The 18059-nt window shown below is 35.5% G+C and overlaps 2 protein-coding genes and 3 non-coding genes across 5 annotated transcripts; 1 reads left to right on the forward strand and 4 right to left on the reverse strand.

Annotated features, from left to right (window-relative positions):
* Positions 1-256: 256 nt before the first annotated feature.
* On the reverse strand, positions 257-329 carry TRNAE-CUC (transfer RNA glutamic acid (anticodon CUC)). Its single transcript has one exon. It is a non-coding gene; the product is annotated as a tRNA-Glu (tRNA).
* Positions 330-7602: 7273 nt separating this feature from the next.
* On the forward strand, positions 7603-10483 carry LOC114169477 (protein NUCLEAR FUSION DEFECTIVE 4-like). Its single transcript, XM_028054639.2, has 3 exons — positions 7603-8123; positions 8214-9043; positions 9801-10483. The coding sequence occupies exons 1-3, from the start codon at positions 7782-7784 to the stop codon at positions 10279-10281; spliced, it is 1653 nt and encodes a 550-aa protein (XP_027910440.1). The 5' UTR covers positions 7603-7781; the 3' UTR covers positions 10282-10483.
* An 834-nt stretch (positions 10484-11317) lies between these two features.
* Positions 11318-11390, reverse strand: TRNAE-CUC (transfer RNA glutamic acid (anticodon CUC)). The gene has a single exon. It is a non-coding gene; the product is annotated as a tRNA-Glu (tRNA).
* A 583-nt stretch (positions 11391-11973) lies between these two features.
* On the reverse strand, positions 11974-12046 carry TRNAE-CUC (transfer RNA glutamic acid (anticodon CUC)). The gene has a single exon. It is a non-coding gene; the product is annotated as a tRNA-Lys (tRNA).
* Positions 12047-13172: 1126 nt separating this feature from the next.
* Positions 13173-15610, reverse strand: LOC114168261 (Pathogenesis-related thaumatin superfamily protein). The gene is made up of 3 exons (XM_028053015.2): positions 15410-15610; positions 14643-15312; positions 13173-13774 (listed from the first exon to the last, which is right to left on the reverse strand). The coding sequence occupies exons 1-3, from the start codon at positions 15468-15470 to the stop codon at positions 13435-13437; spliced, it is 1071 nt and encodes a 356-aa protein (XP_027908816.1). The 5' UTR covers positions 15471-15610; the 3' UTR covers positions 13173-13434.
* Between the last annotated feature and the right edge of the window lie 2449 nt (positions 15611-18059).

The raw sequence follows: 18059 nt of genomic DNA on the forward strand, positions 1-18059 counted from the left end.
TTCAAAAAGGAATAAATACTTGTGACTTGGATCCTTAAATTTAGGACCGGGATTTGATTTACAGTTTAAAAATTATAATTTTATTTTACAATGAACATGCCAGAAAATTTATTGAATCTCATTAAAAGTTTTTAGATTCGTTTTTATTAAAAAGAAAAAAAAAACAAAACAGAACATTGGTATACGACATGTATTACTAACATTATATTTGTTTAGCAATAGAGAAAAATAATAAAAATAAATAAAAACATGATATTTCCGTTGCCGGGACTTGAACCCGGGTCTTTCGGGTGAGAGCCGAATATCCTGACCAACTAGACTACAACGGAATTTTTGCTAAAACAGGTTCACAAAATACGAATATAATTAGAAACGAAACGAGAGAAAGGAAAAAAAAGACAATTGAGAACTTACCCCACACACTTATGCGCTGAGGGAGATAGAGGAAGAGAATTAAAGTTGAAATTCAATTTTTTCAGACACTTATGGTGCCAACTGTTCACACACCCAGATTTCTAACTCATTCATAAATACCACAAAAAAATATCTGCAAGTTAAGGGGGAATAATGGTCCATGTAATGTTAATAAATAATTTTTTTATTTATTTAGAAAAACGAAGTTCAAATCTTGCTGAAAGAAAGGTTAATTACTTTAATTTCTTCACCAGGTTGTTAAATTTTCTATTATTTTTCCTTTTAAATTTAAGAATCTCTCATGGAGAAAATTTAGACCAAGAATTATGTTGAACAGGTTTACGTTAAGCAAAGCATAGATCAATGTTTCCACGAAACATGTCTCTCTCACATAACATTCTAGGTCACGACGGGTATTTTTTTTAAGATTGTGACAAAGATATGATAAAATCTTAGGGGAGGCAACAAAGAAATTCTTGCTTGCACTTCTGTCAACAAAGGAAGAAAGAAAGAAAAAAAAAAAACCGTTGCTTGTACTCTGAAAAACATCTTTTTTTGATTGAACGATTATTTCATTGCTACTTAAACCAAAATTTCTAAACTATACGTGTTTTTATGGTTAAACCTAAAATTTAATTTTCTAATTAGTGAATATAATTTTTTTTTCTAAAATTCAATTTGGCTTGGGATGAATTAAAGAAAAACTCATTAATATTGCAATTGTTTTTTATGAATATGAATAAGTCGACTTCGTAAATAAATGCGAAGGTGCACGTCGTTGAAAGTTTTATCGTTTAGGAATTAAATTCCCATCGAAGAAAAAGTTAACATTGATAGATTTGAAAATGGAAACCCTAATTTCCACAAAAAAGTGGGACATAAGTAGGAAGAAAAAAAAGAAAAACTCACTCACTCTCACCTCTTTTCTCTGTTGGAACTGTCTAACACTACAGGTCACGCACACACACAATATGCAGAGAAAAACAGGATAAAAATTTTCTTATTAACTGCAACAGCAATACACAAATTATATAAACTGTCAGGATGACAGTTATTACAATCACACACGAAATATTATAGTTATTGCAACTATAAAAGAAACAAACAACTCTTTGATTAATTTCAACACTCCCTCTTAATCAAAGAGTCCAAACACCTTACACCCAAGAACTCTCTCAATCTTTCAAACCTCGTCTGTTTGAAAGATTTTGTGAAAATATCAGCAACCTGTTCTTCAGTACCACAATGCACCAGTTCAATTCTACCTTTGCTGACTTGATCTCTCAAAAAATGAAATTTGGTCTCAATATGTTTACTTCTGCCATGGAAAACTGGATTCTTGGAAAGACATATTGCAGATTTGTTATCTACAAACAACTGCACAGGTCTTGCACACTTCACCTTAAGTTCATCCAGTAAATTTTCCAACCACAAGCACTGACTAGCAGCCTCTGCAGCTGCTATATATTCAGCCTCACAGGATGACAAAGCCACCACGTTTTGCTTCCTAGAGCACCAAGAGATTGGTGCATTTGCATATCTGAACAAATAACCATAGGTGCTCTTTCTCTCAACCTTATCTCCACACCAATCAGAGTCAGAAAAAGCTTCCAGATTAACTAAAGTGCTTTTATCCCCTTTAGGAAACAGTAGACCATATCCCATTGTACCCTTTAAATACCTTAGTATATGTTTAGCTACAGCCATATGTGGCACTCTCGGATTGTGCATGAATCTGCTAACAAGACCAACTCCATAATTGATATCCGGTCTACTGTTGCATAGGAATCGAAGAGATCCCACAATTTGCTTGAATAGAGTTACATCTACTGGTTTTGCACCTCGCTCCTCAGTCAGCTTCAAGCCTGCCATGACTGGTGTGCATGTAGGGTTACAATCCTCCATGCCAAACCTTTTTAGAATCTCACAAGTGTATCTCTTCTGGTGCAAAAATATCCCTTCACGACAGTGTACAAATTCAAGACCGAGAAAATAATTCAGAGTGCCTAGATCTGTCATTTCAAACTGTGATTTCATGTCTCTCTTGAAATTTTCAATGTCTGCCACCAAATTCCCAGTAACAACCAAATCATCTACATAGAGGCAAACCAGTAAAAGATTTTGTAGTTGCGTTACCTTCACATAGACTCCAAATTCCACTGTGCACTTGGTAAAACCTTCCTTGAATAGAAAAGAATCAATTAGTTTGTTCCAAGCTCTAGGGGCTTGCTTAAGACCGTATAATGCTTTCCTTAGCCTGTAAACTTGTGATTCATGACCCTTTATTTCAAATCCAGGTGGCTGCTTGATGTAGACTTCCTCCTCCAAAGGGCCATTAAGAAAGGCTGATTTCACGTCAAGTTGACATACTCTCCAGTTGTTAAGGCTAGCCATAGCAATCACCAAGCGTACAGTCTCCATTCTAGCTACTGGTGCGTACACATCAGTGTAGTCAATACCAGGCCTTTGAAGGAACCCCTTTGCAACAAGTCTAGCCTTGTGTTTGGCTATAGATCCATCTGGCATAAATTTAACTTTAAACACCCATTTAACATCAATAGGATGTTTGTTGAGAGGTAAGTTTGAAAGCTCCCAGGTTTTGTTTCTCTCGATAGCTTCAATTTCTTCAAGCATCGCACTCCTCCATTCTTTGATGTTAATAGCCTGCTTCCAATCCAATGGTTCAGCACCCGCCATAAAAGCAAAATGGGCCATTTCTCCATTATCTGCTATCTCAGAATCATTGTAGACTTCATAATCAGAAAGTCTGGATGAAGGAAATCGTGTTCGATGGGATCTTCTAGTGTCATCAGCTACAATATCACCACTAATAAAATCACCAGCAGTATTAGGTTCTAAAGTCACCACTTTGTCTTCCAGAACACAAGGAATGTGTAGGACTGCATCAGTTTCCCAACTCCAAGCTGCTGCCTCGTCCACAACTACGTCCCTGCTTATCACTACCTGTTGTTTCCTTGGGTCATATAACTTGTAGGCTCCTGTTGGGTGATAGCCAATCAAGATAAGAGACTCACTCTTGTCATCTAATTTCTTCCTCCTTTCATCCGGAATGTGCCTGTAACAGATTGACCCAAAGACCTTCAAGTGTTGGACAGATGGCTTGATTCCAGACCATGCTCCCTCTGGTGTCATAGTTTTCATTTTCTTCGTGGGACACCTGTTCAAGAGATAGGCAGCGGTGCTTACTGCCTCACCCCAGTAGCAGTGTGGGAGTTTTTTTGCTTTTAGCATGCATCTAGTCATGTCTAGTAGGGTCCTATTTCTTCTCTCTGCCAGACCATTATGTTGTGGTGTGTAGGGTGCAGTTATCTCATGTACTATTCCCTTTTCTGTACAAAAGTCACAAAAATCCTTGGAGTTGTATTCACCTCCACCGTCTGTCCTAAGGATCTTTAATTTCTTTTCTGCCTGTCTTTCAACCAGTGAACAAAATTTTACAAAAATTTGGAACACTTCACGTTTTTCTCTTATCACATATAACCAGATCTTCCTTGTGAATTCATCAACAAAGGTGACAAAATATCTGCTACCACTGAACGAAGGTGTATCCAAGGGCCCACATACATCAGAATAAACCACTTCAAGTGGTTGTCGTGATCGGTGTTGAGCAACAGTTTTAAAATTCTTCCTTGGTTGTTTACCTACTAAACATCCCTCACACGGTTTCGTGGGAGAACGTAATGATGGCATACCACACACCATCTGACTGTTGCTTAACTTGTTCAGACTTTTGAAATTAAGGTGGCCAAACCTATAATGCCACAACCAACTCTCCTCCTCAACATTAGTGGCAGCCAAACATTGAATTGCTGTAGCATTGAGGTGCACTTTAAACGTTCTATTTCGGGACAATGGTGCCTTGATCACCAGTCTCTGCTTAGAATCATAAATATCTATATGATTTTGCTGCATGTTCATCACATACCCCTTTTCCAGCAATTGTCCTAAACTAATAAGATTATTCTTCATGTTTGGGACATATAACACGTCACTCATATACGCTGTTTTCCCATCATTCCGAGTAATCACAACCTTGCCAATCCCTTCAGCAATTATAGTGCTGTTGTCTGCAAACCGAACACTATTTTTCACATGTGGATTAAGATCAATTAACCAGTCACGATTCCCAGTCATATGATTGGAGCATCCTGTATCAAGATACCAGGATGTGCAATCTTCATCATTGTCTGTGGTTGCCATTAGCAAGACTGGATCTGAATCAGACCCTTCTTCCTCTTGCACCAAATTTGCCTCTTCAGTCTTCTTCCCTTTCTTGTTATCATTATCTTGCCAACACTCAAAAGAGTAGTGACCCCATTTCTCACAATTGTAGCACTGGATTCTCCTCTTGTCTACAATCTTCTTGTTATCTCTTCCTCTTCCTCTATATTGAGTGCCTCCTCTCCTGTCACTGCTAATGTGAGAGGAACGGGAAGTAGAATCATGATTTCTGTCTCCACTTCTGCCTCCTCTCGATCTCCATCGACCTCTTCGAGTCCAACCACCACGACCTCTGGTATTTTGGCCAATTTTGGCCTGTAACGCCTGTTCGACTACTTTCTCATTATTCTTCCTGTCAACAACTCTGTGTTCGTGTGCTTCCAATGAGTTTTGTAATTCTTCAATCGACATTGCCTCTAGATCCTTGGATTCTTCGATGGCCACAATAATGTGATCAAACCTTGGGGTTAGAGTTCGGAGAACCTTCTCTATGAGTTGAATGTCCGTTACATTGTCATCGCAAACACGCATAGAATTCACAATGGTTTGGATCTTGTTGAAATATTCCGCAATTGAGTCTTGATCAGTCATAGAAAGGAGTTCAAACTGTCTTCGCAACGATTGCAAACGCACCTTCTTAGTTTTCCCTGCGTTGCCATATGCTTGTTTCAACACATCCCAAATCTGCTTTGCTGTGGTGGCCTTGGAGATTTTCTGGAAAATGTTCATGGAAACGCATTGATGTAAGAGAACTCTCGCTTTGCAGTCCAACTTCTTGTTCATTTTGTATGCGTATGTTTGATCGTCCGTTGCATTTTTAGGGAGTTCTTGAAAGCCCTCTTTTACAATCTCCTCAACTTCTTGAAAGCCAAAAATCGCTTCCATTTTCACACACCAATCTTCATATCCCTGCCCATCAAACACAGGCAAGTTCCCTGGTATGATACCTGCAGTGGTCATGGCTGCACACTCTAACAATTATGCGCCCTTCTCTTCTTTCACAACAAGGTTCGTAATAACCGTGCTCTGATACCACTATGTTGGAACTGTCTAACACTACAGGTCACGCACACACACAATATGCAGAGAAAAACAGGATAAAAATTTTCTTATTAACTGCAACAGCAATACACAAATTATATAAACTGTCAGGATGACAGTTATTACAATCACACACGAAATATTATAGTTATTGCAACTATAAAAGAAACAAACAACTCTTTGATTAATTTCAACATTCTCCACCAATTTCCGCATCACTTCTTACCAAATACTTGGACTTAATTGTTGATAAAGATGGAAAATTATTATTTACTTTTATCCTGGGTTTATTAAGATTAATCATTAATTTTTAGAGTATTAATTAAAGAAAGAGAATATAGATAATCAAAGATTTAAAATTTATACCGGTTCCTTACATGTACTTGTACAGCACATGCGCCACTTAAACAGTACATACGTAGATAAATACTTATACGGTAGATTAGACAATGAATTACGTTGGACCTACACACCGACCAAGGTGGTCGTACCTTACACATGTGAAATGTCAAATATGGCCACTACGATGAACATTGTGAAAATTGTTTCTATAAACTATAAACTCTAGTGTATCCCACACAAGAATATAGTAAATATATTTGCAATAGAGTAAAAAAGTTTCTTTTTAGTATTTTATTATTAGCAATAATTGTTTTCATTTTAAACATGAGATGAGTTAAATTGATCATAGAATATTATATAAAATTGAAAAGTTTGCTCCAAGTTGCCGACTGCAGATGAATCAAAACCTTTATTTGAATACTTTTAATTTAAATATTAAGTCACCACAAAGTGTATTCCTTTTTTTTTTTATCTATTTAAGTGACCATATGCTGTAAAGAAACAACGATCATTCAACATTTACCTACCATTTTTGGAGAATGAGATTGCTTATTAAAATACCAATTGTAACTTATGGGTAAATCTAATCATATACTTCCACGACAATTTTAGAGAAAATGTGATAATCACTTAATTAACTATTTATAAAATTATTATTGCCTGATTCACATGTTAATTATACAAGAATTATCACATATAAAAAAAGATGTCAAGATATAAAGTTTGAGCTTATTATAATATATATACTGTTTTTTAATTTTCAATTCTAAGTTGATTTACTCAAGTGATCTATATTCTTAGACGTGTATCATGTTTTATTGCCGAAAAACATGTTTGAAAACATCTAGACAAATTTATTATGATGTTTTTATTTACTGTTGCTAACAACGAGTTATTATATTTAAATTGTGTTTTCCATTCTTAAAGGTCATGACGTCAACAGTGATGAATAAAAAAAACAACTTTAATAATAATAATAATATAAAAAAAAACAGCCTTTATAGTCTATTCATGTTCAACATCAGCCATAAATGACGTTGAAAGCAAAAGAAAGAAACCTATCTATTTAAATTTAACCAAATAAAGCCTGATTATCTTTTATGGAGGATGAGTGGAGCTGAAAACAAGGGTGCAGACTACACTTGATTGAAGCATGCTTGAGCATAAAGGAAGAAGGAAAGTGGAATATTTTATTCTTTTAAATTTTATTTTTTTCAGATTGGGTATGCTCTATTTTAAAAATATTAAATTTACGTTTGTATACAATTTATTAATTAAAAAATAGATTTTACAACAGGAAAATAAGAAAAAAAAGTTAGGTGACTGACTCTGTGTTGATGATAGATGAATCATGTTCTTCAATTCTGAGTTTGAAAATATCAACAACTACTGAATGTGTGATCAAGTGGACGAGTTGGTCCCATGGTGGATCTCCATTGAAAACAGTGAATATTAAAAAATAATGTGTACGATCTAAATCTGGTAAGGACCATAGAGAGTACATTTCTTTTTTTTATTTCACACTTTTCTATCCTATATAATATCAATTTAATAGTAAAAAAAAGGTAAGAAAACCTCTACAGTTCCCGTCCAATTGCAGCTACAGTGATTGCACCCTCTTCAACGTTAACGTGTTCAAACTCGGGAACACAACACTACTATAAATACATCACAAACGTTTTCGGTTTCTCCATGTCCAAATACTCAGCACCGTTAATTCTATTTTGATTGTGGTCAATCCGATGGGCACCGCAACCGTCTTTTCGTCTCCCACTGTTTCAACCACCGGTAAATGGCTGGGCTTCGTGGCCGCCGTCTGGATTCAGTGCATCTCCGGCAACAACTACACCTTCTCCAATTACTCCGACGCGCTGAAATCACTCATGCATCTCACGCAGGTGCAACTCAACAACCTCTCCGTCGCTAAAGACATCGGAAAAGCCTTTGGGCTTCTCGCGGGCCTCGCCTCCGACCGCTTTCCGACTTGGGCCATTCTCCTGATAGGCTCCGTGGAAGGCCTGATAGGGTACGGAGTCCAATGGCTCGTTGTCAGCCAGAGAATCCAGCCCCTTCCGTATTGGCAGGTATAATAAAAAAGAGGTTTTTCAGATTTGTGTTTGGTACTTGGAATTCAAAGTTCTTGTAATTGATTTAGTAATGGTAAAACGACGCAGATGTGTGTGTTTCTGTGCATGGGAGGGAACAGCTCGACGTGGATGAACACTGCCGTTTTGGTAACGTGCATACGCAACTTCCGGACAAACAGAGGACCCGTTTCGGGGATTTTGAAAGGCTTTGTAGGGTTGAGCACTGCGATATTCACTACGCTCTGTTCTGCGCTTTTCGCCGACGACCCTGCCTCCTTCCTCGTCATGCTCTCTCTCGTTCCCCTCGTCGTTTGTCTCACCGGTATCTTTTTCCTCCGAGAGCTTCCTCCCGCCGTCGCCGCCGCCGGAAGCGCCGAGGAGGTCAGGTATTTCGGCGTCTTCAACGTCGTTGCCGTCGTCGTCGCTCTCTTCCTTTTGGTGTATGGCTTCGTCCCCAGCCCTGGGGTCCTGGTGTCGCGGGTGTTCGTCGCCGTTTTGCTCGTTATACTGGCTTCGCCGGTGGGGATTCCGGTGTACACGTACTTCAAGGGACGGCTCGGAGCGGGGAATGACGTGGAGGGGCAGAGAGCGAGTGAACCGTTGCTTCGGAGTGGGGAAAAGGAAAACGAAAGCGTGGCGGCGGTGGCGGCGGTGGAAGAGGAGGCTTTCGTGGAGAAGAGAGCGCCGGAGGTGGGTGAAGAGCACACGATAATGGAGGTGCTGAAGAGCGTGGATTTTTGGATCTTGTTCGTGTCGTTTCTCTGCGGGGTTGGAACCGGTTTGGCTGTGATGAACAATATGGGTCAAATCGGGTTGGCTCTCGGGTACCCGGATGTCTCACTTTTCGTCTCTTTGACGAGTATTTTCGGATTCTTTGGACGGATCATCTCGGGTACCGTTTCCGAGTTCACCATCAAGTAAGTCTTATCATTCCACCTCAACCAAACCAACTTGCGTTTCTGTTATGTTTTCGTAGATTTTTATTATGTTTTCATACTATGTGTGACCGAAACAAAAGCATTTTGTTTTATCTTCAATTGTGAATAATCAAATTTAATATAGAACATGACGGCTGAAGAAACATATAGCACTTGGAATTGGAATTAACACGAAACAAATAAAGTAAAATGAATAGCAAGTGGGATATCCTAGTCGCAATCTTGTGGATCATTTGTCTAATCATACATTTTACTTTTGCTTGTTGGATTGTCAAAATATTATAGTACATATGCTTGATGTTCACTCACATTTATTTTTTCAATTTTTAGTTTGCACTTTTCTTATACCATAACTTGTTGATTGTCAATATTATAATACATATCGGTGACGAGACAATAAATTATTGCCCGAATTAAAGTAGTTTTTGGACAGATCTTAGTCTTAACGAACTTTTTTTGTGCCTCAAGGCAGAAGAAAGTTAGATTAATTTGATTTGGAGCATGATTAGTCTATTACAGTAAGTTAGGTACTAATTTATCAGAGACTTGATTTCGTGCATGTTTTGTCTATTATAGTAAGAATCAATTTGTCTTTAAAGTTTAATCATCTATTTTAGGGGGTATATTTGCAACCAGAAAAGCAGTGTTAAATGTTGGTGTTGTTAGGACTTTGATAGATTATTTCATGAAGTTTGAACTGTGTAGCTTCATTTCTAATTCCAAAATTGATCTGCAGAAAAGCAGCAACACCAAGACCTCTTTGGAATGCAGCATCTCAGCTTCTAATGGCTGTTGGTTACATACTGATGGCCATGGCTATGCCAGGTTCTCTATACATTGGATCAATTTTAGTTGGGATATGTTATGGGGTTAGGCTTGCAATCACAGTTCCAACAGCCTCGGAGTTATTTGGTCTGAAATACTATGGTCTCATCTACAACATTCTCATCCTTAACCTTCCTCTGGGCTCTTTCCTTTTCTCTGGTTTGCTTGCTGGCATACTGTATGACATGGAAGCAACGACAACTGAGGGAGGAGGCAACACCTGTGTCGGAGGTCACTGTTACAGACTCGTCTTTGTAGTCATGACAGGAGCATGTGTTGTTGGCTTCTTCTTAGACATTCTCTTGTCCTTCAGAACCAAAACTGTTTACACAAAGATTTCCATGAGCAAGAAACCCAACAAATCCTTATCAGCATCATCAAGTAGCCGTTGATTCATTATGGGGCCACTGAATCACATTCCTGGGATTGATGAACTCTATATGCTCAAATGATATCTCAATATCCTATCAATTAACTCATTTTTTTTAAGAAAAAGGAGGCTCATTGTTTTTATTCCATTTTTGCCTCCGTGGTGTGCTTTTATTTCCTTTATAAATGTGTTTGGAAGGATTAGTAAGAACTGTTTAGTATCGATGTGATGGGTTTTTTGGTAGATTAAAACACTATATATATATATATATATATATATATATGTTGTTTTTATCATATTCTTTATACCAGTGTTGTTTGGTTACTAAAAGTATGAAAGTGACTGTATTAAGGTTGCAATTCTTGGCATTGCATCATGTGTTATATCTTGTTCTTTTGTATTGCATTGGCAGCATGTTTGTTCAATGAAGGAGGTTCCATTGATGCATTATCAAATGTTTTTTGCTGTTTACAGAAAACAGTTGGCCCTTTTGAGAACTTCAGCCAAGATTTTTTTTTAAAACTTTTGCTTTCATCAAAATTCAACAGTTTGTTTACATGAAAATAAGATCGGTGATGTCTTGATGATTTTAGTTAATACTACCACTATATTTAGTTACTTCAAAATTAATTTAATAGTTCAACGAACAAATATATGATGAAATTTTTTTAATTAGATACCCCTAATATACAACTTTAAGATTTGTTATAATAATTTTAATGTTAAATAAATAAAAAATTGTAATTATTTCACAAGCATAATAAAGAACATCATATGACTCTCTCATGCATACATTTATTAAGAAAAAGAAATAAGCATAACAACAAAGTTTAAATTAAAACCAAGACTAAATGCGCATCCATACCATATTAAATAGTGAAATTAATAAAAAAATTAATGAAAATAAGTTAAGATGTATCATTAATTATATGAAAAAGAAGGATGAGTCAGAATTTATGTGAAAAAGAAGAATGGTTTGATATAATTCTTAAAGAAATTAAAAGGAAAATAAACTTAACCTTTAAAAAGGCTTTAATTTTGAAATTGTAAAAATTTATTTCCGTTGCCAGGACTTGAACCCAGGTCTCTCGGGTGAGAGCCGAGTATCCTAACCAACTAGATTACAACGGAATTTTGATGATAGTAAATAAAGTAACTCTCCCTACTAAAAAACAGGAAAGAGAGATAAACAAATTAATTTCTCTTCGTTCCAAAATAATGTGTCCTTTTTAGATATGTTCGTCTCTGAAAACATCTGACAAAATAATTTAAGTCAATATCTGACAAAATATTTTAAGTCAAGGAAAGCATCATAATAATGTTCATTGAGAAAAATATACAATTATTTCACAAGCATGACAAAAAAATCATTCGTACATTTATTTAAAAAAAGAAATAAAAATAACAAAAAAATTGCTCAATATATTAAAATTTCAAAGACAGATTAATGCTTAATATACATTTATACAATATTAATTTTTAAATAGTGAATGTAATATAAAAAAAAAGTTAAGATGTACCATTAATTATATGAACGGAATAATGAGTAATAATTTATGAGAAAAGGAATAATGGTTTGACATAATTCTTAAAAAAAGTAAAAGGAAAATAAACTTTCACCTTAAAGTTAAAAAATTTATATTTCAAGTATATTAACATTGTATTTGTTTAGCGATAGAGAAAAAAATAAAAAAATAAAAAAAATATAAGATATTTCCGTTGCCGGGACTTGAACCCGGGTCTTTCGGGTAAGAGCCGAATATCCTGACCAACTAGACTACAACGGATTTCATGCTTTAAAGTTTAATTAAATTAATCAAAACATAATGAAATACTGGTGTCATTTTTCAGATGAATATGAAGTTAAATATTCATTTCTAAGTTAAAAGAATTTTATTTCTTACGTATCAAAATATAATTGAAAAGTTCAAACATCAAATGTAAAACTGATTTTTTTTTTGGGTTCCAAAATGGTGATCGTAAACGGGGCAACAACGCATTCACACAAGGTAACAAAGCAAATAAATTAACTTGCCTTCCCAGGTGGAGAGTGCAATAAGGATTGAAGAAAGTGGTTTGGTATGAAGAAAAAGTTACTTATTTTCAAATTGATTGAAAATTGAGAAAAGCGAATTTTTTGACAGAAAATAGAGAACTTCTTTTACAATTTCCCAGCTTGTCTTTCGAAAATAAAATTCTTATCAATTAAGTGTTCCCACCTAAAATTCTTGAAAATAGGGTCATCAATACTTGGTTAGTTGATTAGAATTATTGAATCTACCAAAAGAATAAAAAAACAACATTATCACAATTAACAAAAAGGTAAAATACTAACACCAAGTTCCCAACTATCACATGCTGAAATGGTAATCAAATACCACAAAAACTTAAATTATTGTTGAAGTCACTATATGTTCGAAACTGTCTTTGTGGTAGGACCCCAAAACGGCACCATTTGGACGATATGATCCATCTTTTTGAAAAATGCCCAACAAAAAGCTCATTAGATTAGTTTTAACACCAATTAAAAAGCATGCCACTTAATGCACTTTCCATAAGATATGATCTTCTTGTAGAACATTATTCTCGTTCTTGATGACAGATAAATAAAAAAAAAAAATCAGGAAACGACACTTCAGAATTGAACCTAGTCTTCCGCTATGTTCCATGAATTAACCTTTGATAAAACCAGAAAAACGCATATCAGAAATCCGTCGTACCAGACAAACAAAAACATCAAAAGCCAAATAAATTACTTGTAATAGCCGCAAAGTGAACCTTATTATGATGAAAGATCTGTTTTTTTTCTCTTATATCATACTGATATTTATGTAATTAACATTACCACGCATGTGAAACCAAGAAAGCCAGCCCAAAATTGCAGAAATGTGTAAGCTTTTTAAAGCACAGCAATGATAGAAGCTCAGAAAAGCTTGGATGAGGGAGATAAATGCTCCCGAGATTAATTAACAATATAATAAAATAACCAGCACTTTAACGAATGAAACACGGAATATTTTTTTTTGCCGAATCTTTTGGTGGGTGGTTTTAATATCAAGGAGAATCTGCCAGCTTTACTGGCAAAGCCAAAATTCTTGAACCCACCACGAAAAACCCCGAATTCTAAGACCCATTTACATTTAACAAACAAACAGAAGACACAGTGCTGGTTCAGCTAAAGCAAGAAGGTGAAAATAAGCAAAAAGCTAGCTGAGGACACAAACGCCATGGAAACTGTTCTTCTGGGTGAGGCCTCTCCCATGGCCAATCCTGCTAAATATGACCCATCTGCCAGCATTGTTTCTCCTCCGGATCCTGTACTTGACCCGGAATCTGTAACGGAGTTATACACAACTCCGTTGTCTGCACCACTGTACACCACTGCTCCTCCTTCGGATCCCATTCCCGTTCCTGTTCCTGTTCCTGCTTCTGTTCCTGTCACTGTCCCTGACCCTTGTGATGATGATGATGTTGAAGGCATGGGGTTGGTGGTGGTATCTCGTGAAGATTTCTGACTGCAAAATCAAATCATGCACACATTGAGACCCTCATCAATTTCTCAAGCAACCAGTGTTTTATCAGTTTCTAGTCAGATTCTTGTTAAATGCTAATATTCTGGAGTGAAGTTATTTATTGGCACCAAGCACCAACCATCATCAATGCTCACTTAAACCATCTACCATTTATTTATTAGTAATAACATGAGCATTAAAAAGTTCTCCTTTGGCCATAACAAAACCCACCTAACGCACTCATGCTGGAAATAGTAAAATCTTGCTGCTATAACAAGAAAGTGTTAAATAAAAAAACTTAAGAATGTCAAAATAAATTTAACCTTAACCTACAACAGAATATAAGAATATCATAGAATTATACTGCAGAAATTCTCAGGTCAGAATAAAATAAGCATAGTACGAATATATGGCATGTTGTTTGTGACATTAAACTAAAACAAAAAGTAAATCAGCAGAGACAGATTTGTTTGATATTAACAAAAAAAAGGCTAAATATGATGTTTATGTGACATTAAACTATACAAAAGTCTTGCATCAGACTTTCACACTCGACTAAATTAGGGTTAACTATTTCTTTCAGGAAAATGCTATAATATTATTTACCGTTCCTCAAAATAAGTTAATAGGAATATCAACTAAACCATCTGCATAAAAATAGTAGCAGGTTCCAGTTTCAAAGATGCGATTTTAAGGGCAGAGAAAAAAGACAAATGAAACAATTGGAATCAGGAAAATACAGCATAATAAAAAAAAAAAGTTAGGTGGTAAATTGAAATGGAGTGAATAAGCATGAAACAGAAACATGGGTGAGCAAGAATGAACGGAAGGGCTTAAGAAAAGAGAGAGAACAGGGAAGAATAATGTTAACCTTGGAGAGGATGGACAGAAGGTAACGGTGTAATCAGCGCCGGTACACGTAAACGTACTGGTAGCGTCATCGTATGCGTAGCTATACGATCTGGGGCAAGCAGCCTTGAACATCTCCGAGTAAATGGAGGGCCGACAGGTGGCGGGTGAGCCATACGCGCCGCTGCAGCAGTACTCGGGGCTACCAAAAGCCTCACACGCGCTCTTGCACGCGCTTCCCTCGGAGGCTCTCAGCTCCGCGGGGCATTGCTGGTTCAGATCCGACGTGCAGCCCGTAGTGGCGCATAGACCCGACCCGCCAGTGCCCTCCACGATCATGGGAAGGTTGTAGCCGTCGACGAGGCTGACGTCGTAGAAGTCTTGGCCTCCGGTGCCCAGCGTGAACTCGGCGAGAGTGGCCGGCGGGGCGGCTCCGGCGCCGTTGCATTCGACTTGGCCGGAGCCGCAGTCGCCCGTGAGGCAGGAACCGGATCCGGATCCGTCGAAGGTGCAACCGGTTCGGGCCCAGAAACGACCGGACCAGCCGGTGGAAGCTTGGAAGGTGCGAGAAGTGTCCTTGGGAAGCTCGAAGCCGGTGCTCTTGAGTGGTGGGCTACCGGCATTTGCGAGAATGCCAGGCCACACCGTGTAATCGCATCGGTTAACGAATGTGAACGTGGCACCCAGAACCTCTGAACAACGTGAACAAGAAGAAGTTAAAAAAAAGTGTTCTTTCTGAAGTTTAACAGTGAAAAACATAATGTGATGATATAAAGATAGCGTTTTTACCTGGGGGAGTGAAGAACAGAAGAACAATGAGAGTGAGACACGACAGTGGTGTGAGATCCATAAGTTAAAGTTGGGTTTTTTGTTGGTTGGGTATGGTGTTTGTTATGTTATGATCAGCAACACTTCCTCCGCTACAGTGTTAGTGAACGAGTAGCAGAAGAGCGGGGTCTGGGAAGAGGAGGAGTAGTGTTTGTTTGTATTGAGGAGGCAGAAAACGACGAAAGCGATTTAGGGGTAAAAGTGGAAGGATGAGTTTTACTAAGGACATTGTGGGTCAAAAACACAGTCTTTTAGGGAGTGCCTAAATAAATAAATAAAATATAGTGTGTTTTAGTGACAATTCATCCCTAATTAATCGGGTTGATTTAACAACGGTCATGGACCTCTCTTTTGCTGCCAATTGCACTTCCATTTATTTAACCAACCATTCGCATTCTCTGAATTCTATTCAATCATAACACACATATTTATCTGCATTCATTCATGTCTCAGTGATCCTCTATTATATTTTCAGTTTATCTTTATTTAATTGGATGAAATTCATTATATTTTTTTAAAGTCGAATTTTGATTTTAAGATGGAGTTTAAAATCAGTTTTTAATCGTAACTAAGTGTGTAGATTAAGTTAAAAGATGTTTCACAAAAATGTCTTATTCTATATTGACAACAAACATTCTAATATAGGTTGATTAAAATATGTCTTAGTTAAAGCTAACTCAACGATGTTTTAAGGAAAGCTAATTAAAGAATATCCAGTCATGTGAAATTAAAGTGAAATATGCAAAAGGAAAATAATGTTGCATTCTGTGTAGTTGAGAAACTTTCTATCGAGATATTTTGTTAAATATAACTTAAAAATATAAATTTATTTTTATTATATTGAAAAATAGTTTGTTTATATGTAATTTAAAATAATGTAAAGGAAAGAAATATTTATCATTCAAATTTGTATACTCATTTGTTTATGATGGAGATCAAATGTGATTCTCGATTAATATTGTATATGTTTGATTTTGCGTCAAATTGATATAGAATCGATTTTCTAACGCAAAATTAATATGTGTTTGGTTTTTAAATGGATGAAAAGATAATATTGAATAAGAAACAACTAATTTTTGCTTTTGCGTTAAAGGATTGATCAAGTTGGAATCAATTCTCCAACCTAAACCAAACACACCTTTTATCAAATTATCAAAATTTACCAAATATAATAATATTACAAAATTTAGATGATTTTTATTATCTCATTATCCTTTTACTATACAAGAGTATTGTTTGAAATAACTCACATATAGTTAAAGTAACGAGTATTCCTTAATAATTTTTATCAGTATAATAAATATTTTTGGGAATAATTATATTGCTATCGAGACTAAAATACTTTATTACGAAACAAGTTATTCAAAAATCATACATTATCTTGAGATTAATATAAAGTTTTGGTTCACTTCTTTAAATTACTAAAAAACATCATAGTTCTTTATTAACAAATTATATTATAATATTTTTCACTTGATTTTGTTTTATCTGTCATATATTTCATGAGCATAAAATGAAAATTATAAAGCTTTTTTCTTAAGTTATATATCTTATATTAATAAAGGTCTTAACATATAGTTGTTGCAAAAATATGTGTATAGTCATTGTGAGTTTTGATAAGTTTTTCATTAATCAACTTACATATGATATGTCATATATAATGAGGGTTCCAATAAATGAATGTTTTTCATGCAAGATTTAATGTAATATTTTCTTAAAGGAAGATGTTGATAATCAACATGACTTATCAAACTTAATTTTCCTCTTTTAGAAATTAGAACATCTGAGTATACAATTTAAGCATTAATGGCTCCATGCACACTTAATATCTCAGCCGCAGCAACTGATCAGATATTTAATGATAAGGTTAATTTCAAAGATTAAATTCCTGTAATATAGAAAAAATATACAAAGTATCTTTTCTGACGATTACTTTTCTTTTTTTTTTTCGTTTCTTTTAACCGTCTCCTCTTTTTTTTTTTTCGAAAACTTATCGTTATTTTGATACTCGTGCTTGTATTCATTGTTTCATAATATAGTTTCTAAAAATATTAAAACTTAAACTTTTTCAGAAATACGTAAAAGCTGTTTAGGAAACTAATTTTCTACCATTACTATTGCGACACGAGAATTCAAATGGTATCGTTCTTATTTCAAATTCTTTGAAATTTGCACAATATATGAGTTCATTCGGTCAAAACCATTCACCCAACCACCTTCTACATGCACATGTCCCATGACAACTAATCAATAATTAATTGCATCTTCCATCGAAGTTAAGGTTAATGACAGGATTACGAGTGTGTGTTTTCATTTCAGTTAGAAAATTACTTCACAGTTGGGTTTATATATATTTTATATATGATTATAGTTATATAAAGATTATATTTTATAATATAATAAATCTTATTTCACATTATTTTTATTTCAAAATCTTAAAATAATGATATTATAGATCTTGAATTGTTTAACTTTATTTATTTTATTTAATGTAAGACTTTTGACTTACACTTAGATTATTTTTAACATTAAATATAAGTTAAAAAAAAATTATATGTGATAATTTTTATTTTATTCCTATAAGCTGAATCTATTCAATCTTTACCATTCT

Source organism: Vigna unguiculata, chromosome 11, assembly GCF_037176805.1.
Source record: "Vigna unguiculata cultivar grain cowpea cultivar isolate G323 ecotype 2 chromosome 11, ASM3717680v1, whole genome shotgun sequence".
Taxonomy (NCBI): Eukaryota; Viridiplantae; Streptophyta; class Magnoliopsida; order Fabales; family Fabaceae; genus Vigna; species Vigna unguiculata.